The 23,690-nt window shown below is 35.8% G+C and overlaps 2 protein-coding genes across 3 annotated transcripts; one reads left to right on the top strand and one right to left on the bottom strand.

Moving 5' to 3' along the window:
* Positions 1–5,016: 5,016 nt before the first annotated feature.
* LOC103327186 (ammonium transporter 3 member 1-like) lies at positions 5,017–9,093 on the top strand. The gene is made up of 3 exons (XM_008229479.3): positions 5,017–5,784; positions 6,832–7,117; positions 8,425–9,093. Exons 1-3 carry the CDS (start codon positions 5,116–5,118, stop codon positions 8,949–8,951), a joined length of 1,482 nt encoding a protein of 493 aa, XP_008227701.1. The 5' UTR covers positions 5,017–5,115; the 3' UTR covers positions 8,952–9,093.
* A 6,536-nt stretch (positions 9,094–15,629) lies between these two features.
* Positions 15,630–23,451, bottom strand: LOC103327187 (Leucine-rich repeat protein kinase family protein). 2 transcript variants are annotated; one of them, XM_016792850.2, is made up of 13 exons: positions 23,125–23,441; positions 22,339–22,404; positions 21,901–22,067; positions 21,465–21,597; positions 21,279–21,350; positions 20,810–20,953; positions 20,517–20,588; positions 20,322–20,387; positions 19,187–19,257; positions 18,956–19,099; positions 18,336–18,677; positions 17,236–17,630; positions 15,630–16,186 (listed from the first exon to the last, which is right to left on the bottom strand). In XM_016792850.2, exons 3-13 carry the CDS (start codon positions 22,007–22,009, stop codon positions 15,872–15,874), a joined length of 1,863 nt encoding a protein of 620 aa, XP_016648336.2. In that variant the 5' UTR covers positions 22,010–22,067; positions 22,339–22,404; positions 23,125–23,441; the 3' UTR covers positions 15,630–15,871. The 2 variants fall into 2 exon arrangements, with proteins under 2 accessions (XP_016648336.2, XP_008227702.2); XM_008229480.3 differs by lacking the exon at positions 22,339–22,404 and having other exon boundaries at positions 23,125–23,451.
* Positions 23,452–23,690: the final 239 nt, after the last annotated feature.

Genomic DNA, 23,690 nt, shown 5'->3' with positions numbered 1-23,690 from the left:
GGAATATCTAACGCCACGTGTGGCCCAACTAAACCATATATGCCCATACGCCGAAATCATCCAACGCCACATGTGGGTTCAATAATCACATCTCTCCCCACACACCAAAATTTCCAACGCCACGTATGGGAAATCCATAACAAATCACAAGGTCTCACATGCCGGAATATTCCAACGCCACGTGTGAGACTAGATAATCATATATTCTTCCCATACGTCGGAAAATTTCCAATGCCATGTATGGGAAGTGTCTCACACACCGGAATATTCTAACGTCACATGTGAGACCTGATAATCACATATTCTTCCTATACGTCGGAAAATTTCCAACGCCACGTATGGGAAGTGTCTCACAAGCCGGAATATTCCAACGCCACGTGTGAGACCAAATAATCATATATTCTTCCCATACACCGGAAAATTTCCAACACCACGCATGGGAAGTATAGTATCTGAGGGATGGTACTCAACATATATAATCCGTATTCCGAATAATTATAAATCTCAAATATCAAAATAATAATAGAGATATTCACAATTTAACGATACAAGTCTATAGTAGAATGCAACGTAATTTAATCAATGGAAATAATGTTATTTTAAACCAACGATCATGCACATAAGCATAAATTTCATAAAGATCCTAAAACAATTTAAATTGAAATCAACACTTATTTTCACACAAATTCCATAAAATATTGTACCCCACTATTAAAACATTATTCTTTATTATAATCAAAATAATATTAATTAATGATAAGCAATAATCTTTAAGGAAAATCCCATATCGAATCAATTACCAATCTAAACTCAAATAACAATTAAGACTCATTTACAAGGTTATCCTAATACCTTTCGAGTGGTGAAATTACCTCGGAAGACTCATGGTCAACCGAGGGTTCAAACTTCCCAACTTGGTCAACCGGGCCCATAGGACTCACGACCTCCTATCACAAATCCTGGAGTCCCTAAAGGTTCCAATATGCCTAGGACACATGTCTCGAGAGTCTGGTCTTGATCAGATGGTTGGATTACTCACGATCGGACGATTACTGTAAGCCTAGCTTTAGGGTTGGCATTTCGTGAGTATTCGAGACTCCGTTTAATGATCCGTCGAATGCTATACGATTCTGGAATTTCCTAGATCAACATACTTGAATTTAGGTTCGATCCAACGGTCTGAACCTATCAAACCTGGAAATTGCGCATTAGGTGAAATCCGTTCGATGCTCAAACGGTATCCAAATTGGAATCCGAGCACGTCTACGTGCTCGTGACTACTAGGAGATGATTTTAAGATACAATGCCGGTCCACCACACTGACCACGTGCTGCCGCATGTGCCAGCAGCACGTGGGTGGCTTGATCAAATTTCGATAGCCAGAAAACTTCAAAATTGAAAACCCAGCTTCCTACCCTAGGTTCATAACATCGATTGGAGCCACTTTTGTTCTTGCACCTGCCCCGAAAAACAAGCGGAAGTGGCCGGAATTTCACTTTGAAATTCGGCCAAAACCTAAATTCTAAATTGAGTTTCTAAACACGACTATCGTCCAATTCCTACACAATAAGCAGCTAGATCGTGAATAATAGGTGAGAAATCGTACCTTGGTTGTCGGAGATGGCAGTCGAAATTGGCCGTAGTGACTCTGTGAACAACCGGAGAAACTAGTCGATATCGCGGGTGAATCTCGAGCTCTCTGGCTAGGAAAAGGGGTGGGTCGTGACTGTGAATAGAAGAGAGAGGGAATCGGAGTTGGGGAGAGAGAGAGGAGAGAGAGAGCTGCACATGTGAGTCGAGAGAGAAGAAGATTTCTCCTTTGAGATTTTCTATTTAAACCTCACACTTCTCTTAGTTCACCCCATGTTCTAAGTTCACCCCAACTTTTAATTTAAATTTTCACAATTCCTAAGAAAACCGCACTATCTTTCCAAACTACCCTTAAATACACCCCAAGCTGAAAAGATAAGAAATAAAAGAAAATTTCTATTTAAACCCCACAAACTTCCCTTAGAGGAGGAATTACGTCCTGCAAGCTCTAATGCTAATTCATTAATTTTGAATAATCTCTAGAACATACAGTAGTGTTGGAAAACATGCTGAGGGTTATCTAGTAGCACATGAATGGCGTCCACCAGAATTTGTGCCTGTTTAGCTTGTTGTCCAGCCTCAAAACTATTTGCATATGGGGATTCCACGGGAGGCTATACGAGATGGAGGTGGCAAAGTATTTGCTGAAGCATGGCGAGGTTTTGACTAAGGTGACAATTGTTATACCAATGATTTGGGTGTAGCAGAAGAGATGAGGTCACGGCAGGAACTTTCGAAGTTCCCAAGGGGTTCAAAGACTTGCCAAGTTGAACTTTGGAACTCAAGTCCTAGGTCTTATGATATATTACAACATTTGTGAATAGCATACTTTCTTTTTCGATGAAAGGTGAATTTATTAGCAGTAGTTTTGGAGGAATTGGAGTATGGCCTTATTATATATAATCAGTTTTGCAAAGAAATTCACAAGCTATGTTTATGGTATATGATCTGAAGAAAAAATAATTCTGGAAACAAAATAAAGATTTCGGACTAAAACTATTCAAACGCGTAGACAAGTAAATCGCCAAACTATGTGATTCTTGAACAATAAAATCTGCAACAGTTAATATTATTTAAGAAATACATAGGAACTATGTATCAAGAACATCTCCAATATTAGAGACCCATATTTAGAGCCCTCGATTTCTAATAAAGCATTGCAGCCATGCATATATATGCACATAAAATAGATTTATGCCCTTATCGTTCTTAATATGGAGTGGTGGGGTGTGTGAAGTGTGTGTATAAATGTACTACGGTTAAGTATTAAGTTGGATGACCTTTTTTGTCTTTTTACACAATAATAAAACTTACAACTTAATGATTTAAGTATTTGGGTGAACTAAGAGAAGTGTGGGGTGTAAATAGAAAATCTCTTCTCCTTGTTCTAAAACCAACTTCAAGTTATTTATGGTTATGCCACTGAGACATTTTTGATCGCCACTTCTTCGTTACAACTCCGATTCGAGCCTATTACGCGTCTACGGACTCATCTCGATACGATCTGTGTAATAATACCACTTGCTGCCCCAAAATCCTTCCGGATTAAAAAGTGACCAAAATACCCCTATTCCGAGGGCAAAATTATAAATTCATATTTAATTTAATTAAATTAATTAATGAATAGTCATATTTTGGGTTGGGATGTTACAGCATTAGACTCTTCTTAATTAAGCTGTAATTTGGTCCACTTTCGCGGCTAGAAATTGTATGATTGTAGAAGTGAAGAGAGAATAGGAAGTATATATAGAGTATAGAAGGCATCCATTCTATTTATCTGAAAGGACACTACCAAATATCATATCTGTTGGTATGTACCATTTAGCCAAAAAATACATTGATTAAACCAAAAGACATATTGATTAATCAAAACTCTTTGCCGTAGAAATTGAATCTAACTTACTCTATCTATATATTATATTATTGAAATCTTCAACAATCCTTCCCAATTTCAATAATATGTATATATAAATATATATAGTAATCCACACTTCTCTCAATTAAAAGTAAACAATTCCACACTGAATTGTAACACCATCACACCAATATTATCATGCATACAAGAAGGTGTCTTTCGAATTAAACCTTTAATTAGTGTAAGTAAATCAAAGTTTTAACAAAGCCTATGGTGGCCTACTCAAATAGAATTTAGGATTATGAATAATTCTATTCTTCTCACAAGTAGGTATTTATAGTGATACAAATACAAGTCTATTTATGAAGTAATTACAATAAAAAAAATAGAAATAAATTCAATCCCAGTCAACTGGTATTCCTATAACTACAAATCAATTACAATAAAGGTAATTGTCTATAATTTCTATTGTGATTCAGTGATTCATGTCAACACTCCCCCTCAAGATGGTGCATAGATGTCGCAGATGTCATGCTTGACAAGTGAATCAGTAAAGGCTTGATTTGGTACAGCCTTTGTCAATATATCCACCAATTGTTCAATAGTCTTAACATACGGAACTTCAATAATCTTCTCTTCCAATTTTCCATAAATAAAGTTCCAATCAATATCTACATGTTTCGTTCTATCATGTTGAATTGGATTTTCAACAATCTTAATTGCTGACTGATTATCACAATACAACTGCATAGTATCCTCAGTAGGAAAACCTAGCTCCCCCATAAGCCTTTTCAACCGTAGCAGTTCACAAACACCTTTCACCCTAGCCTGATACTCAGAAAATGGTAAGTAAACGCAGGAGAAGTAAGAAATTGGAATCATTCTAATACCCATGTGTAAGTAAACGCAGGAAAAGAAAGAATTGGAATGATTCTGATGCCTCTTTTTCTCTGTTAAAGTAAGCTTTCTTAATGTTTTATTATTACTAAAAATAACTAAAAGAATAAAATTTTGAATAAGAGATGTGGATGTCCGACTCAAGCTGCCATATAAATTATAGTTTACAAATTAATGTATATAGAATTGTGGTATGAGTTAAAGAAAGAGATATAAAATTATGGTATATGAGTTGTATTATTATTGGTGCTTGATATGATATAAGAACATGGTAGGCAATTAAGCTTAGTTTGCGCTAGGCACGCCCCTCAGTGAGTGAGAGTGAAGGGATCTCCCGTTGAATTGGGATTAATATTCAGGTGCCAGATTATATATGATAGAGGTAATGAAGAAAGATTCTGCTACTTTTGAGGAAAGATTTACGGGACAGATACTGCATACAGTTGTTCTTGATTTTGATCTATAAAAGTCAAACCGCGCAGCATTAAGACAAATGCCGCTCTAATTAGAATCTTAATTTTATATGCCAAGTTGCCTGACCTTTCCTCCAATCATCAAATTGGTCTTCACCCCCATCTCCATTTCTCCACCTACCATTTTTACGTTTTCTAAACCCTTATCACCCCCTGTTCATTATCATTGGTCAAGAATAAAACCCTTATCTTGGATCTTGGCTTTCCCTACACATCGCATTCGTAGAATCGAACACTTCACTTATAGTTAATAAAAGGCTTCTTCAAGTGTCTGCAGCTCTGAAAGTAGTTAGTTAGGCCATGGCTGCCAGTCCTCCTCCATATAACCCCGTGCCGGTTGCGTACCAGGGAGGTGCAGGCGCGGTGCCAGTATGGTTGAACAAAGGGGACAACGCGTGGCAAATGGTAGCAGCCACACTCGTCGGCCTCCAAAGCGTGCCGGGTCTTGTCATCCTGTACGGAAGCATAGTAAAAAAGAAATGGGCAGTGAACTCAGCTTTCATGGCTCTCTACGCTTTTGCGGCCGTCGTAATCTGCTGGGTGTCGTGGGCTTACAAGATGTCGTTTGGGGACAAGCTCCTACCCTTCTGGGGCAAAGCTGGCCCTGCCTTGGGCCAGAAGTTCCTCATCAACCAGGCAGCTCTGCCTGCGAGCACGCACTACTTCAGCGACCACAAGACTGTGGAGACCGCTGAGATCACACCCTGGTACCCGATGGCGACCATGGTGTGGTTTCAGTGCGTGTTTGCAGCCATTACAGTGATATTGCTGGCGGGGTCGGTGCTTGGGAGGATGAACTTCAAGGCGTGGATGATGTTCGTGCCGCTTTGGCTTACATTTTCGTACACTGTCGGAGCGTTCAGCTTGTGGGGTGGAGGGTTCTTGTTCCATTGGGGTGTCATGGACTATTCCGGTGGCTATGTCATTCATCTTTCTTCCGGGATTGCTGGCTTCACCACTGCTTACTGGGTAAATTAATTAAATAATTAACTACGCTATTTCTAGTTTTCTTTCTCTCCATTAGTCAACGTCTACAGGCCTGCTAATTATTGATTAAATAGTGCATTAATTCCTTGTAATTATAAAATAGTGGCTTTAATTTCTTTCTTTTTCTTCTTTGGATTTAATTGCAGCTAAACTCATACACACTACACGAATATTAAGACTCGAATTCAGAACTTTTCCAAACCGCTACACTAGGATCAATATGATCAAATTGATGAGATTCAATTACAAGATTCCCTAAAAATGTGGAAGAAGAAACGAAAAGTCCTCCCTTAGGTTACTTAAATTAAAACTGGCTTCTTAATTCTTCGAAAGTATCTGTGGATGAATCAAACTATCTTCTAGAGTAAAGTATAGGATCAAATTCTTCAGATTCGAATACAAGATTCCCCATGAACGTGTAAGAAGAAATAAAAAGTCTACAAAGTTATAATATTAACGATGATGACCTACAAGTAGTTTTATTTTATATGTTGTCCCATTTTTAAATACTATTTTGTCCTATGTATGTGGATCACAATATTTATCAATATGCATAGTTCAGGTTAGGAAACGACAAAAAGTTGATATGACTAGGAGCTTAAAGAATTAATGAAGCATGGATTCATTAACAAGGGTGGACCATATAGATGTGGACATCAAAAATAAAAACAAAAACAAAAACAAAATTGAATATATGAAATGTGACGGACGTGGTGTTTCATTTTTAGTTTTTCTCTAATAACATCTTACGGAAATCATAGTCTAAATTACTTTAAGTTATTCTAACATACGAAAAGGTTAATGGGTCTAACCTAGTGAAAAAGAGCATTGACTTACAGATCAGTGATCTTAGATTCGAACTCTCATAACACTTTGATAGTGTGTGTGTGTGAGAAACTCTCACTTTCTTGTAATTTACACTATCGATTGTATTGCAATATTATATATATATATATATATATGAAAGAGAGTATTAATTAGTTATTATTGTTTGTTAATTCATGAAAATGAAATGGTGATGATGAATAGGTAGGACCAAGGGTGAAGAAGGACAGGGAGAGATTTCCACCAAACAATGTACTTCTGGTGTTAGCAGGAGCCGGGTTGCTGTGGATGGGATGGGCAGGTTTCAACGGGGGAGATCCGTACGCGGCAAACACGGACTCATCCATGGCCGTCCTCAACACCAACATCTGCGCCGCCACGAGCTTCTTGGTTTGGACTTGGCTCGATGTCATCTTCTTTGAGAAGCCTTCCGTCATTGGAGCTGTCCAAGGAATGATCACTGGCCTCGTCTGCATTACTCCTGCTGCAGGTACGTATTACGTAAGTTCTCAAGTTGACTTTTTTCCACAGTTAAAGTTGAATTATATGCCTATTGGTCTAATCCAGTGAAAAAGAACTTTGATTTGCAAAACAATGAGATTGTGTGTGAGAAAACTCCCCAAAAAAATAAATAAATAAATAAAACAAAGCAAAGTTGACTTATATTTATCATCCCAATTAATAAAAACAAAATTAATATACTTACTTACTTGTCACAAAACGCGTTGCCTTCCATTAATTAATCCAGAAAAATAAAGTTTATTTGACTTTTGACTACTTATATTTACATTCCCTTACAGGACACGTTATAGTTCTATTTGGTATCCTACTTGGATCCAATTTTATAAACTCAAAAACAGATTTAAAGTTTAAAACCACAAAAACCGTTTGGTATGCCCATTTTAAAAAAGGGGGTTTCACTAAAACACCCAAAATGGGAACTGAAATTATAAAAAGACCCAACACCCAAAACACTTTATAAACACACCCAAAACCTATTATTACACACACTCAAAACCCATTTATAAACACACCCAAAAAATATACAATTGTTGACTTTGGGGTTGATTTTGGGTGTGTTTCTATGTTTAAATAGTGTTTGGATTTTTTTATAAATACATGTCTAGAATTGGGTTTATTTATAAATTTGTATTTAAGAAACTCAAACTCAAGAAAAATTCAAAAACACCCTATTATTAAAAACAAAAAAAGTGAGGTTTTATAGTTTTTTTTTCTCTCCATGCTCTCTCTCTCTCTCTCTCTCTCTCTCTCTCTCTCTCTCTCTCTCTCTCTCTCTCCTTTTCTTTTGGGAATTTAGGGTTTTTTATTTTAATTTCAATTTTTTTAGAGCTTAAAAATAGTTTGGAGTTCAATACCAAATTTTTTAAAAAATCTTAAAATCACTATTTGAAAACTCATATTTTTTTAAAAAGAATTATAATTTTTTAATTTATTTTTTTGAGTAGGATACCAAACAAGGACAATTTTCTAAAAAAATTCTCATATGGTTCTCTAATGTTTTCTCTAAATATATTTGCATCTCTTTTTTTTTTTTTCTATATATTATTTACCCAGTTTTTAACAGGAGAGGTGACTATTGAGAAAATAAGAACCTTGTGCGAAGGAGATATAAGGTGACATGTAATGCATTATATAACTTTTAACACCTCGCATGACTCATGGCATGTTGTGTTGACCATGCACAATCATTTAATTAACCATATTAACTAGCTAGCTTTTATTTTAGTTTTGTTTGTTCATAGACTGATACAATATTATTGTTTGTAAATTAATTAGGTCTTGTTCAAGGATGGGCCGCTATAGTGATGGGAGTTATGTCAGGCAGTGTGCCATGGTTCACCATGATGATAGTGGACAAGAGGTGGAAACTGCTATCCGCGGTTGACGACACCCTTGGTGTAGTTCACACCCACGCCGTGGCCGGTTTTCTTGGCGGCGTTTTAACAGGGCTTTTCGCTGAGCCTGAACTATGTGCACTCTTTTTGCCCGTCACAAACTCGCGCGGAGGCGTGTACGGAGGCTCAGGAGGAATGCAAATCCTCAAACAAATTGTAGGAGCCCTATTTATCATTGGATGGAATATTGTGGTCACCTCCATTATTTGTCTAGTCTTACGGTGTATAGTTCCGTTGCGCATGCCAGAGGAACAGTTGCTGATTGGGGATGATGCAGTGCATGGAGAAGAGGCATATGCATTGTGGGGTGATGGGGAGAAGTATGATGTTACAAGGCATGAGCTTTACTCCGATGATACGTCACACGCTCAAAAATATCCATCCAGTGGTGCCACTCAGGTGGTCTAACTCAAAGTTATATATTATTTATGTTAATAATCTGTTCCTAAAAGAAAAAAGAAAAAAAGAAGAAAAAACGAAGTACGAAAAATAGGTGTTATTGTCAACTATTATTTTATTTTCTGGTGGTCTTTTCAATGTTTTATGTTAATTGCCTATTGCCTATTGCCTCTGGTAATTATTATGCACTTTATTCAGCAAAATTTGGAACACCAAACCATTTTAAATATGTTTGAGATTATTAGCCCCTTTTTTTAATTTACAAAATATAATCACCAGAGCCCTCTCGAATAGTGTTACCCTTAGCATTAGTACTTGGATCTTTATTAGTAACTACAAAGGCTCCATTTGGTGGAGAGTGACTTTCACGCAATAAGGATAACACATTTTGTTATCTTCGACCAATAGAGGAATAATATGGGAGATAATTTTTCCACGTGTCATTGCATTATTAACCGAGGATAGCAAAACAATGATATCCTCGTTTCAATTTTTTTGTTTTTTTTGTTTTTGCATTTGGTGGATGGATAAAAACACTGGATTGGATCCATAATCCTACTCTTGTGTTTGGTGGCCCAAGTCCACTTGGATTGGATTACTTCTAAATTCCATTCCTGTCAAGCTCAATTTTAGTAGGATTAGGAATCCCTCAAAAACTAAGGGTGGACATTTAAACTGGAAAATCGAAAAACTGAGCCGACAAAAAATCGCAATTTTGTATGGTTCTAGTTCTGATTCTTGTAGTGAAAACCAGATCGACTACGTATTTTTAAAATTTTTAATAAATATTTAACCCCATTGCTAAATTTGTAAGCCTATAACTAATCTTTTTCTAAATCACCTATATTTTTTAGGCCTAATCACTTCCCTTTGCATTAAATTAGGTTCCTTGTGAATTTTTAAAATTCAATTTTTTTTTTTTTTATAACAAAGATTTCAGTCCAAAACCAACTTATGGGCAAATCAGACCGCACTGAAATGAATAATTTTTTTATCAAAACCAAACCAAACCAGACCAAATGAATAGTGCTAGTTCCGATTTGGGGTGAGAACCAGATCGTGATAACCCCTAATGAAAACTATGGGATAAACTCGGATATGCTACGATCGAGTGCAACCCAACCCCGATAAATTAGGTCGCAGTCGTCTCCTCCAATCTTCATCCCCAACATTAAGCCTCCATCACCTGGACGATAACTCAGCCATCTCCCACAAACTTGAGCAATTTCCAGCAAAACCCACCCATCTCTTGCCCAAACCATTTCATCACTGATCATATTTCTCCTATGAACTTCTTCATCATAGGTGATCATTTCATCACCGAGATTCTCAACATCTTGTGTTTTTGTTTAGATTGTATGTGAGTTTTGATTATTAAATTCTTTGACAATATTTGAGTAGTTTATAGGTTAGGATAAAGCTTGAATTCACCGGAAAATTTTCATTTTTTCTATAAATATTTGACATACAATATTGGATTTTTTTTCATTTTCTCTTTTACATTTCCTGGGTTTTTGTAATGTTTGAAATCTGTGTGTGTCTGGGACTGCAATTGGGTATATTTTTGAAGGCCCAATTTTGTCTCTTATAAATTTACAACTGCTATTAAATTTCTAATATCCATTTAAGCAATTAACAGAGCGGAGATGATTAAATTTGTTTAAATTTATATTGATTATGATTATTTATAAATTTATATAGATTATGGTTATTTATAGTATTTTTTTGGATTTATAATTTTTTTTTCTTTTGGGAATTTGACTTTTTATCTCTAGGTATTGGAAAATTACTTTTTTTATTTATTTTATTACAAAATTGTTATTTTTCATGTAGAAAAATTGTAGTTTAATTTATTTGTATAAAAGTTCAAACTTAAAATGGCATGTGTAACTTAATCCAGTTTGACACCAAACATAGGATTTGATTGGTGTTATCCACTCCAATCCAGTGCAATTCAATCCTACTTCATAATCCAATTCAATCCCGGTCCCCAAACAAACCCAAAAGGTTCAAAAGACATATTAACTACACAGTTAAACCTTATTAATTCCCTTCCAAGCAGTGCTTAAACCTTACTTGAATCTCTTAATTAGCACCAATGTTTACGAAGAGGGATTCAATTAATGTGTAAATAGACATCAGTTTAATCCAAAATCAAATTCAAAAGATATTTAACCCCAATTTATAGACCTTAACTACGTACAAATGGTTCAGCCCTAAGGAAAGAGAGAAAATACTAAGGAATCCCTTGGGGTCAGTGGCCTCTCTCCCCCTACTCTCCTATCCTCCCCTCCCTCCTCTCTCCTCTCATCTCCTTACCTCCCTTTTCCCCTCGATACTTCTTTGTTATTTTTTTTTTGTGGTGTGAAATCAACTGTTGTGAAACGATGTAGTTGTTATGATAGTTGTCATCTTTCAACCCACGTACATGAGAATTTGGCTCCACTTGTCATCCTTCAACATGGTTTGGAGCCGCAAGATGGGAAAAATGTAGGGCTGCATCGCGTTTGGGTTTAACCAGTGACGCTATGACTCTCTTCCGGCTATCGAGGATGTGGAGTGGTGGCCTTGCTTCTTAATTTTTTTTTTTTTTGTCTAATAATTTCCATGTTTCCATGAACTGTATAGCAGTTTGATGCGTATGTGTTTTTTTAAAATTTTAAAAATTTATGTTTAGGAGGTTTTTATTTCTTTTTAGCTTTTACGGATTTGTCATTTTTGCTAATGCACATCGAATTTTTATTGCAGGTTTCGAATAGGTGTGCTTCTGGTTGCTGAGTTGGGGATTATAGTAATTTTGTGGAAAAGATTCGTGTTGTTGTTACGTTTAGTCACTGGAGAAGATTTATTTAGAAGGCATTTAATTCCCTTTTCGTGAATCATTGGTCATCTATGTTGCACGGGTACCCTGATACGATACGATACGATTCACCGATAAGGCAAAATTCTAAAAAACTAGGATACGGGTGTAGCATCGATACGGTGATTAAAATAATATATATTTAAAATTAATATAAATAGAAAAAAAATAATATTACATTCATCATAAGTGCAAAATTTAAAACTAAACACAAAATACAAGTCTTCATAGGATTGTTCAAATCATAAGAATAAAAATAAAAAAAAGCAACACAAAAACAAATTAAAGCATTGAGAAGCCACTTCTCAAATTTCCAACTTCATTCATCATTGTCATCACAAGTAAATATGATTGCTTGTAATTCCTTCTTCCTATTTCTTCTTCTTTTATAGTTATTCTCTGTTGACGTGAGTCTCCTAATTAATCAAGGAGATTTATTTCCTTGATTAATTGAAGGATTTACTTTCCTTAGGAGATACTATCCTTATGGAGAAGAATAAAACCTAACCCAAAGTATTCAAACCATATTCATATTTTAGCATGCTATCAGTGCAATCGGTCCAAGGTATTTCTCATATTCAAATCCAACACCCTAAATCAAATTCCTCATATTTTTCCCCAAATCCGAATTCCACATCCGAATTCTGTATTACTTGTTCCATCTTTGGACCATAACTTGCTATCTGTTGCACAACTTACTACTACTTTGAGGTGTACTGTAACATTTTGGCCGAATCATTGTGTTTTTCAGGACATCCTCATAGGAAAGACAATTGGTTGTGGTACTCGACGGAGCAAACTCTATCACTTGGACTAGGCACCAAATAGTGAGGTCAAGGTTGGTCAAGCCTTCACAACCAATGGTACTCGTTCTGAGGGGGAGAGAGACAAAATTTGGTTATGGAATAAACATCTTGGGCATGCCTCGTTCGGTTATCTTAAGAAGTTGTTTCCATCATTATTTTCCAATCTTGATGTTTCCAGCTTCCAGTGTGATATGTGTGAATTGGCTAAGAGTCATTGTGTCCCGTTTCCATTAAGTTCAAATAAGAGTTTGGTTCTGTCTTCCCTTGTTCATTCTGATGTTTGGGGACCTGCTAAAATTGCCACTCCGACAGGGGCATGATGGTTTGTCACGTTTATAGATGATTGCACACGCATGACTTGGGTTTCCCTCTCCAAACTAAAGGGGAAGTCAGTTCCAGGTTTCAACAGTTTTATCAAATGGTGGAGACTCAGTTTCATGCCAAAATTCAGTTTCATAACCATAAACAAGAATGCTTGGATGTAAGCCTGCTGACATACCCATTAAGATGAATCACAAGTTGTGTGAAGACATGGACCAAGAACCAACCAATATGGAATAGTACCAATGCCTTGTTGGATGGTTGATATACCTGGCACACACAAGACCAAATATTGCATATGCTGTGACTGTGGTTAGTCAATTTATGCATTCGCCCAGTGTTTCTCATATGAATAATGCAGTTGATTGGATCTTAAGATACTTAAAGTCAGCTCCTGGGAAAGGATTAATGTTCTCAAAAATGGAGATCTTGAAGTTGTTGGATATACAGATGTTGATTGGGCTGGTTCCATTACAGATAGACGCTTTACTTCAGGTTACTTTACATTCATAGGAGGTAACCTAGTCACTTGGTGAAGTAAAAAGCAAAATGTGGTGTCTCGGTCTAGTGCAGAAGTAGAGTATCGAGGAATGGCTCACGGAGTTTGTGAATTATTGTAGATCAGAAGACTCTTGACAGAATTGGGCTTCAAGCCAGAAAAGTCAATGAAGTTGCATTGTGATAACAAGTTAGCTATTGATATTGCCCATAATCCAGTTCAACAAGATCGAACCAAACATGTTGAGATGAATAGACATTTTATGAAAGAAAAAATTGAGAAGAAGATCATCCGCCTACCATTTGTAAAATCAGAAGATTAACTGGCAGATATCTTAACAAAAACTGTTTGTGGCAAAGTATTTCATGACTCACTTACCAAGTTGGGCATTGGTGACATATATGAACCAACTTGAGGAGGAGTGTTGACGTGAGTCTCCTAATTAATCAAGGAGATTTATTTCCTTAATTAATTAAGGGATTTACTTTCCTATTCTATATAGTTGACAAATTATTGTATAATTAGGAGATACTATCCTAATTGATTACTGTATCTATTTCCTTGTAAAGCACTTATGTAAACTCCTATATATACCTCCTTATGGAGAAGAATAAAACCTAACCCAAAGTATTCAAACCATATTCATTTTTTTAGCATTCTCTCCCAAATGAAATGAAGACCTAGCTTCTATCAAGAAGAAGAGGCTGAGTGTATACAAATTGAGTTTTTAAAATTAACATTATCAGAAGACAATAGGAGTATCGACATATCGAATACGAGTATCGGAGTATCAGATACGAGCACACCCCTCTAGTTTAGAGTATCGGTGCAACATAGTTGGTCATTAAGGTCTACAAGAATCGATTAAATATCTTTCCAACGATCAAGTTTTTTCTAGTTTTTGGAAATACTTAATAGTGTTGTTTTTGTATCCAAGTTATTTTAGTTATGTGAGACAAATTGTATAGAAAAGTGATCAAGTTTTTTCTAGTTTTTGGAAATACTTAATAGTGTTGTTTTTGTAGCCAAGTTATTTTGGTTATGTGAGACAAATTGTATAGAAAAGTGAGAAGTAGAGAAAGAAAATAGAAATTGTTCTTAAAAGTATCTTTTGTGCTTCATAAAGCACCTGTACTGGTAATTACCATAATAAGTGTATAGGTTACAAAACATAGAAATTGTGGAGATTATATGAATGTTATGGTGGTCACTCACATTCTATATTGTTTACCTGAACTCTACCTACTTGAATAAAGAAATGTATCAAAGATTGGTTGGACAATTGATTTACTTGTCACACACACCTCGTGGCATATACTGTGAGTGTGGTTTAGTCAATTCATGCATGCTCACAGTAAAGATCATGTAAATTATGTAAGTAATTTATATACTTAGATATTGGACTCTAGCAACAAGGAAATGACTTATGTTCTCTAAGCATGGGCATTTAAATGTGGAAAAGGTACACCGATATTGATTGGGCAGGTAGTATCATTGCCATGAGCTCTACATCAAGTACATTGGTTGGAGGTAATTTCTCACTTGGCATAGCAATAAGCAAAAGATGGCGGAGTACAAAGTAATGGTTCAAGGAATCTATGAACTTCTGTTATTGATAATGTACAAAATAATGATTCTACATATTGAAGTGGATAGGCATTTTATTAAAAAATAAAGGGAATTAATATTCCATTTGTCAAGACTAAAGACCAATTAGTCCATATTCTGTCCAAGACAATTAAAATTAAGGTGTTACAACTCATTGGTCAAGTTGAAGATTGGAGGTAAGTGTTCACCAATTTGAGCGAGAGTGTTTAGTGTGAATTGTAAATATAACCTAATTTGTAGTCTCCTATTTGGACATTATTAGCTTTAAAGTAAATTTAAGTTTTAGCCAAAAAAAAAATTTAACTTTTGGAAAAAGCCAAGCTTTTTCAAAAAAGACAGAAAAACCTCTAAACTTTCAAATCAAAGACATGCAAATGTAAAGGATTCCTTAGGAAATCCAAAAATAAATAAGGGCAATTTTGTCCATTTTGGCTTCTTTTATAAAATTTCTCTCTACTTTGTGTTTTTCTGAAATTTTTTCTTAACCGTATGCACCTAAATGAAATTCATTCAGTTTAGCTCCAAAAGGATTCCGTTGTGGACTGAAACTTTCTTGTTGATTATTAAACCTAAGTAAAGATGAAGATTAAAAGTATCTTAAATCAATCCCACTCAAAATTTAATCAACAATGTCTCATAGACCACATACATATCCACCCACGCAAATGTAGCGGTTATACGAAATGAAAACTTATCTTTGGCTATATGATATCCCACAACTTTCTTTTCCTCTCTTCTCTTATCTTTTCACACAAATATACATTTATACTATATATGGTACAATAATTAGTAATATTTGGGTTAATTCTAAATTAGGGAATGTAGGAAACAACTACTATCTTGCCTTGGACAATTGTATAGCTTCTTGATCATGTGTAGACTCTTCAGCCCAGGCAAACTGGTGATGAGACAGGAGTGAGAATTCGCGACTCCTTACATCCTCAAGCTGCTCCCACTCTGCCCATCTCTCTGCTAGATCCACTCCCTGCAGCAATCTAACCACTTGTGCCATTGTCGGACGGTCCTCGGGTGAGCTTTGAGTGCAAAGCAATGCAACCTGAATGACAGTCTCAACCTCTTTTGGATCGTGCATCTTCATGTTTCCATCCACAATGTCATCAAGCCTATTTTCTCTCTGAAGCTTCTTGATCTGTTGAGATCATATTTACATAATTTAATTAAGATATCAAATAGGAAGCAGCGACAAAGCATTGAAGAAGACTGTATTCGCAAAGACACTTCAATGTGGTTAAAACTTGTTTCCAAAATATCGAGCTACATTGAGCAAGATTGAAGTTAAAGGTGACAATTTACACAGGCATCATGGAAAATGTCAAACAAGAATTATCTAGGACTAGTTTCTTAGATAAAATTAATCCCTAGTAATGAACATGAGCTGATTCTTACTAGATTATATAATAGTTAAGAGTTAGAAAGCCCCCTCCTCCCTCTCTAAGAAAATTTGGCGAACCCTATAACAGTTCCCTAGCCATCCTGCCTATTCCTCCAAAATAAGGTGTAGCTGCTACTTGTTCCCCAAGAAACACCATAGTCACAATCACATCACACACTCTCATGATGATCAATAGAGCATAAATATATTGCAGTTAAGTATCTTTAGCCCAAATTAAGTACTGCTTGTAACACTCTCATTCACCCAATGTTAGACAAGGTCCCAGCCCAAATCTATGCAAATATTCTACATATCTAAAGTCGCCTGGGATATTTGGAGCATGTCATGCCTGACAATCTTCTTTCTAGCATCTCCATTCAATCCTGCCAATTTGTGGTCTTGTGACTTCAACCTCATAGTATTATCCCTATCCTAGAGAAAAGGTTCCATTGACCCATAATTTCTACTACTAGTTCATAAAATTGAATAGTGGCATGCTCACCAACTAAAAGGGGTAGACATCCTTTTCTAACAATCCCATGAAGGATTACATAAATCTTCAGAGAAAGGCAGAGAAAACTTGAGAAATGAACTAATTATGTACTCACTCATCAATTATGCACATCGATTATCAGGGAGAAAAAAGCAGAAAAGCAAAAAACTTGACAAACTAACTGATAGATGATAAAAGATAAAAGATAAAAGCTGCCATAAAGGAGAGGTACCATTTTAACAGATAAGAATCCCGTCAAGTATAGATATGTCCAAAGAGTTCAGGAAGTCATATAGGAGACTATAAATCTTACATGATCAAGCAGAAGAACATCCTCCTCTTCTTCAAGCCGAGCAAAATCTATAGCACGCTGACCAGTGACAAGTTCGAGAAGTGTGATACCATATCCAAAAACATCAGTCTTTTCTGACGATTTTCCAGTGGACAAATATTCTGGGGCAATATGACCCATGGTACCACGCACTTGAGTGGTAACGTGAGTTGATTTTGTATCAACCAGCTTTGCTAGCCCAAAATCTCCAAGAACGGGCTCAAAATTATCATCTAGAAGAATGTTTGCAGCCTTTAAGTCACGGTGTATAATCTTAGGATTACAATGCTCATGTAAATACTCTAAGCCATGGGCTGCACCAAAAGCGATGCGTTTCCTTGTTGACCAGTCCAAGCCTTTCTCACCAGGTTTTAAATCTAACACATATATCAGGAAGAAAATGTTATGAATTAAAAATATTGAACAGTAGATATATGAGAATCATGATATGCCATTCCAAAGAATTAAGTGATGATTAACCTTCAAACGAACAAGCATAAAATACAAATGATGTAAATCCCATCTCCCCCCTTAAGAAGTAGGGAGGGGGGGTTGATGTTCAGGATGTCCTTACTTGAATATTGAGTTGGTTGAAGAAAATAGAAATTTGGATTTGGGAATTTGAATCACAAAATGGTGGTTATATATCAATACGTGCGATGAAAGACCTCCTCCATAAGTATGGGCTGGAAGGTGAGGTTGACCGTAGGATACCTAATGGGTGTAAGTAAAATTACCAAGAAAAACAACAAAAGAAGTAAGGATTAGGGAGTGTCTCAGAAAAAATTTCGAAGATGGTACCTCATGTCATAATATGTTGCAGAATTCTATTGCTAAATTAAACCACAAAAACAGAAGTAAAATTACAGGCTCTCAAATGAAACAGAACTTGGCAACAGCAATGATTTTTTCTTTTTTCTTTTGGGACTGAACACTGAATTAGGGCTTCTAATCACTTACCAAGCACAAAAAGAAGTTCAAACCATGGTTGTAAAACATGCTTGTGTTCCGAGCCACTCACACTGAAAAATGCAGAGGGGAAATAGAAAAGTAAACTCAAGCAATGCTCTTTTAGGACATACCTCTCAAGCGATATGCAACACTAAGATTTTTCATGAATGGATAAACAAGGATTCTCTCGGATGAAGCTGTACAAAATCCAATCAACCGTAAAAGATTCTTGTGAACTGCAACACTAATGAGTTGTACTTCTCTCAAGAATGCAGCCTCTCCACCAGGACTGTTATAATCTGTAAGGCGTTTCACTGCAACCTTTACATTGTCTGAGAGGACACCTTTATAAACTCTTCCAAAGCCTCCTTGTCCAATTATGTTGCTTTCATCGAAGTTATCTGTAGCAAGCTGAATTTCACGCCAAGAAAATCTTCTTAACTGGCCAAAGGAAATTTTGCACTCATCTTCACCTAAGATTACATTAAAATTAGAAAAGGGGGTCAAGTAGATGTTAGTTTGACAAGATTGTGTAGCTCGTGATGCGACTTCAGGCATTTGGACTTTTGAATACAGATTAAACGAATACATAAATCAAACTTGGTAAGTGATTATTTACACATCTGACTTACAAAAGGTCGGGATCGATTCTAACTTAACTAGGTTGAGATGATTTCAAATTTAAATTTCCATAACAATGCTTAGTACAAACTGAAAGTGATCTCAAAAGTAAAAGGTAAGGAAAATTTACCTGTAACATCAACAAAGACATCATGTGTTAGTTTGTGCATGCGATAATATCGATAAGTGAAAAGAGCCCCAATCAAAAGAATTACTGTTACACCACAACTTGCCGAAGTTATAACCGTTCCAAATTTTGATTTCTTGGTTGAAACTGCCAAATTTTAAAATATTAGGTTATTCCTAGGTAATTCAAACATAGTTGGTAAACTGAAATAGTAGAGTTGTACAAAGAATAAACCTCGTAGAACAGAGCCAGAAGCACAAGGCTGCTTCAAGCTAGAACCACAAGCAAGACGTGCTCCTGTAAAACTGCAAGGATAAAACAATTAATAGCAAACCATTTAGGATATATAATATAACTACTGGACAAGTATACAGTAAGTTGCAAATTATAGAATGTAGACGCAATGCTGAAGGAAAATATTATAATAATGGAAAGGTCATCTAGAACCAAATTACACAACATTGGAACCAAAGGAGTTTATGCCATTTTTTATTATAATAAGTAGGAATTTAAGCATTTGAAAAATAATATATATACATCCAAAATGATACTTGTGCTTGATGAAACTATAATAAGTGGCAGTCCAGAAGTCAGATCCTATACCTCCAACTTACTGTAATAGAAGAAGAACTAAACTCGTCTCTTAATGACCATAGCACCATTTCATGATAAAGACATTATCATACATCTTTAGTGCTGGAACTCTCTCAAACCTCTTAGTTAGAATTCTAGATTTTTAATGGGTTGGTCAGCCTGGTCCTACACCAAAAATAGGGGTGGGCGAAACCAGCCTGAACCAGACTGAACCAGCTGGTTTGGTTAGGATTTTAACAAAAATTAAGGTCAAACAGTTCAAAGCCGAGCTCAGTTCAGCTGGTGGTTTCAATTCCCTCAGGAATGAGAGAACATAACCGAATCGATTCCCACTCTTTTTATTAATTCCACCCGTATCCCTCCTATAAAATCATCTTTTTCCCCTAGCTCTAGCCACATAAACCTATCTCTCCAGTGAAGGAATTAAACAAAGACATCCTTCGCATAACTCCTTTAGCATGCAGACAAACACAAAATAAGGATGTATTTAAAAATAATATATATTATATGAGTATGATATATATCCAATTTTCTATAACACGGTTAACCATACTTGTGGATAACCAAGGTTGCCCTGGCCAGTGCATGTTGGTAAACTGGCCGTGCAAAATCTGGTTATCCACAAGTGTGGTTAACCATATTATAGAAACATGGATATATATAAGTAATCCCCATTAATTCTCTTACAATAAGAAATCGTAATTATTGCTGATGCCAATACATCAATACAAGGGAATATAAAAGGAAATGAGAATCAGAGTTTAATGGGATTTACTTGAATTTTGGAATTGTAAAGAATTGCATTGGAACTCTTCCGGTTAACTCATTCAATGAAAGATCCCTGCCCAAAAAAAAAAAAGGAATTTATAAATGGTAAAGAATTTCACAGTGTGCAAGCTCAGATGGGCATGCAATTTATATTCAGGCAATAAGTCAAGCGGCAGGATTGCGAAAAAAAGGAATTGCTTACAGTTCAGTCAACCCGCTAATATTTGAAAGTGAATCCGGAATATGTCCAGATATGTGGTTACCCCTCAATACCCTGAAGAACAGGTGAGATGATTAATTTTTCTTTTCTGGAGAACAGGAAAGTGTTCACAAGATAGTACTTTCCAATATAAACAGTTGTAGAACACTCAGATAAGACAACAGCATAAGTAACTGCTACAGATCAAGGCAATTCCCCAATAAATACAAGAATATTTTACATATATAGAAGAATAAGAAAGTTGGAATCTTTTAGGAATGGAAATGCAGCCTTACAAATGCTTTAAATTGGACAGTTGACCCCAGGTATTGGGTATAGGACCTCTGAAATTATTGTTTGCGAGATTTAGATTCTGTAGATGTGTCATGTTGGCAAGATAAATGGGTAACAGGCCCATTAGACTATTATCCTGGAAGTCCCTGCATAAATAAAGTTATTTTATCAAAATTCATGACTGGATGGAAAAAAATATATTCTTCAGAATTAAACAAACAAGAACTACAATAATGAAGGCGTTGGTACTATGTTCCACTTTTTTCTATGACTCAGTTGACAGTATGTAAAGTTACAATGATAAAGGGAAAACTTAAATTCTCTCTCTCTCTCTCTCTCTCTCTCTCTCTCTCTTTTGGTACCAGAGCACAAACTACTGATCCAAATCAGGTTTCAGCCAATGGAAATAGTTATGTTACATTTCTGACACCATCAGCCCCAGAATACTAATGCATCAAGAAGTTGACTTACAGGCTAGCCAAAAATTTCAATTTAGTAATCGAAGGAGAAAGTGTTCCAGAAAATCCATTTGATGCCAGGCTCCTGCAAAGTAGTACATTCACAAAATAAATGTACTGCAATGATAAATGATTTTCAAAGATGACGATATTAATAAAATATATATTTTTCATGACCATAAAAGTTAGTTTAACTTACAGGGATATGACATTTCCATTTCTACAAGTGACATGAGACCAGCTAAAACAGGGGCTAACGAGATTATAATTCCAATCTGTTATTCGGCCACTGGAATCATTCAGTGCCCTAAGCAAATCGATCAATGCTTCACCTGCACATTATTGTAAGTGAAGAACGAAATTGTATGTAGAGCCATAAATGGCCGGTGAAAAGAACCTTTGTTTATATTACAATTCTGATAAATGAAAAATGAAAAATTCTTGGACTTTTTCATATATGTCATTCACTTAGACTAGTTATCAAGATTGAACAATAGATGACAACACTCTTAACTAAGTAGTGAGAAAAGTAACACTTAAATCATATCCGCATTGATAATTTCAGAACCAACCTCATTTCACAACCAGAAATAAATCTTGCTTAAAAACAAATAATAGTTAGAATATCACCATACCTTCAACATCTGGATCTGTAGATGCAAAACTGACTCTTAGCAAAAGGAGTAACATTAGCCAATTTATGATTGGCTTTAAAGGATGCCAGCTAGAAAATGCTCCAGACATGTCTCCTGAACTACCGACGATTATTCACCCAGACACCTCTAGCCTCTTTATGGGAAGACTGCATAAATAATAATAAAAAGCATTTTCAGTTGAGAGTAGAAGAGATTCCTGCCTGGAAAGCAAAGAAAAAAAAATTTATAATTGTACAGATGGAACTTAATACATCTACTACAATGAAGGACAGGGAAAATACACATGTTTTTGGGGTAAAATCCACAACAGAATTAATAAAATATAAAATCAGTGCATTATGTTTTGGGAAAAATACACATGTTTTTGGGTTCATTCCTGTAACAACTACTTCTGTTTATGCTATTGACATTGCTTACCCTCATAACTTGTGGGGCCTTTTCTGGACCAGAAGCATTTGTTACCTTTGGTACTAGCCCTGCAATCTAGTAGCTCAATGTTTTAGAATTATGTATCCCAGCTCTCATCTGATCAAATACTGACTTGATTTTGGACATGGAATATTACATAACAATACGATTATGAGCATTTTATCTTTTTCTTTAACTTTTATGTTATACTGATTTGGAATTTTTTGTCCATAAGTTTGCTATTATAGTAATTTGGTTTTGGACATTGATGTACTAACTATGCAATAATAGGATTGCATGATCTCCTTTCTACAAATTTGCAGTTATAGTGTTTGGGATTTTCTAAATGTTAATTCTCTGCGTGGGAGTATTTATGAGACTAGGAGTTCTTGCAGTGATCTAAACTCACTTCAAAGAAATGATGTGACCAGAATTCCAAGTAGTTCACCTCAAATGCACTTAGAAACCCAGAAATTAGAAATCATTTTGGTATTCAACCCCTGAGATTAAAGCTTGAAGGTGAATGAAATATTCATATACAACCTGAAAAGAAAACCCTTTTGGAATATCATTGCCTCTTCAGACAGAGTAACCTAAAACAGTCATTCTAGACACCGCCAATGTCTGTTGGCTGAAGAGGAGAATATGAGTTTTTACAATCAGACCCAGTCCCAATTTCTAATACAACCCAACCAAGATAATTGAAATATAGTTACAATATAAATAAATGAAAAACAAAACAAAACAAAATGGAACATATAAAACTAAAAAAAGTGAAAGAAAACAAGAACTTACTAGTTTCAGCCATGGCTGTTGCAACCCACCAGGACACAAGATAGCATGGCTCAAGAAGGAGAAGAAGTTAAATAATGTGATTATTATTATTATTGTTGTGATCATGATTGATTGTGAAGATATGAATTGAGTGCTGCTGGGTTAGTGCAAGGGTCCACAAGGCACTGAGAATAAAAAATAAAAAAATAAAAAAATAAAAGGTGGGAAGAATGAAGAAAGAGGAATTTGGGAAGGCCAGTGGCAGAGAATAATATGAGAGAGAGCCACTTGGGGTTGGGTTAGGGGGTTGTGCTGCTGTGGAGTGTGGAGTTTGGAATGTGGAATAAGAATCAGAATCCCACTAATTACTGGGTCACTGGGCTTTAAAGTGATAACAACCATTATCTTGTTTTCTTTTATTCAGATAACAGCCATTTGGCCTTATCAGAATGTCTTTTAGATGCAATTGCAGTGTTAAGTCACCTCGCATGATTGTTTGGTAAAGTCGTTTTTACATTTCATGCCAATGTAAAATTCTGTTCTATGTTTGTGCAAGGGAAATTAGTCAAACAATATGAGTAGAATAT

Source organism: Prunus mume, linkage group LG3, assembly GCF_029339155.1.
Source record: "Prunus mume cultivar Tortuosa linkage group LG3, ASM2933915v1, whole genome shotgun sequence".
NCBI classification, from domain to species: Eukaryota; Viridiplantae; Streptophyta; class Magnoliopsida; order Rosales; family Rosaceae; genus Prunus; species Prunus mume.
This window is presented reverse-complemented; position numbering and strand designations above follow the sequence as displayed.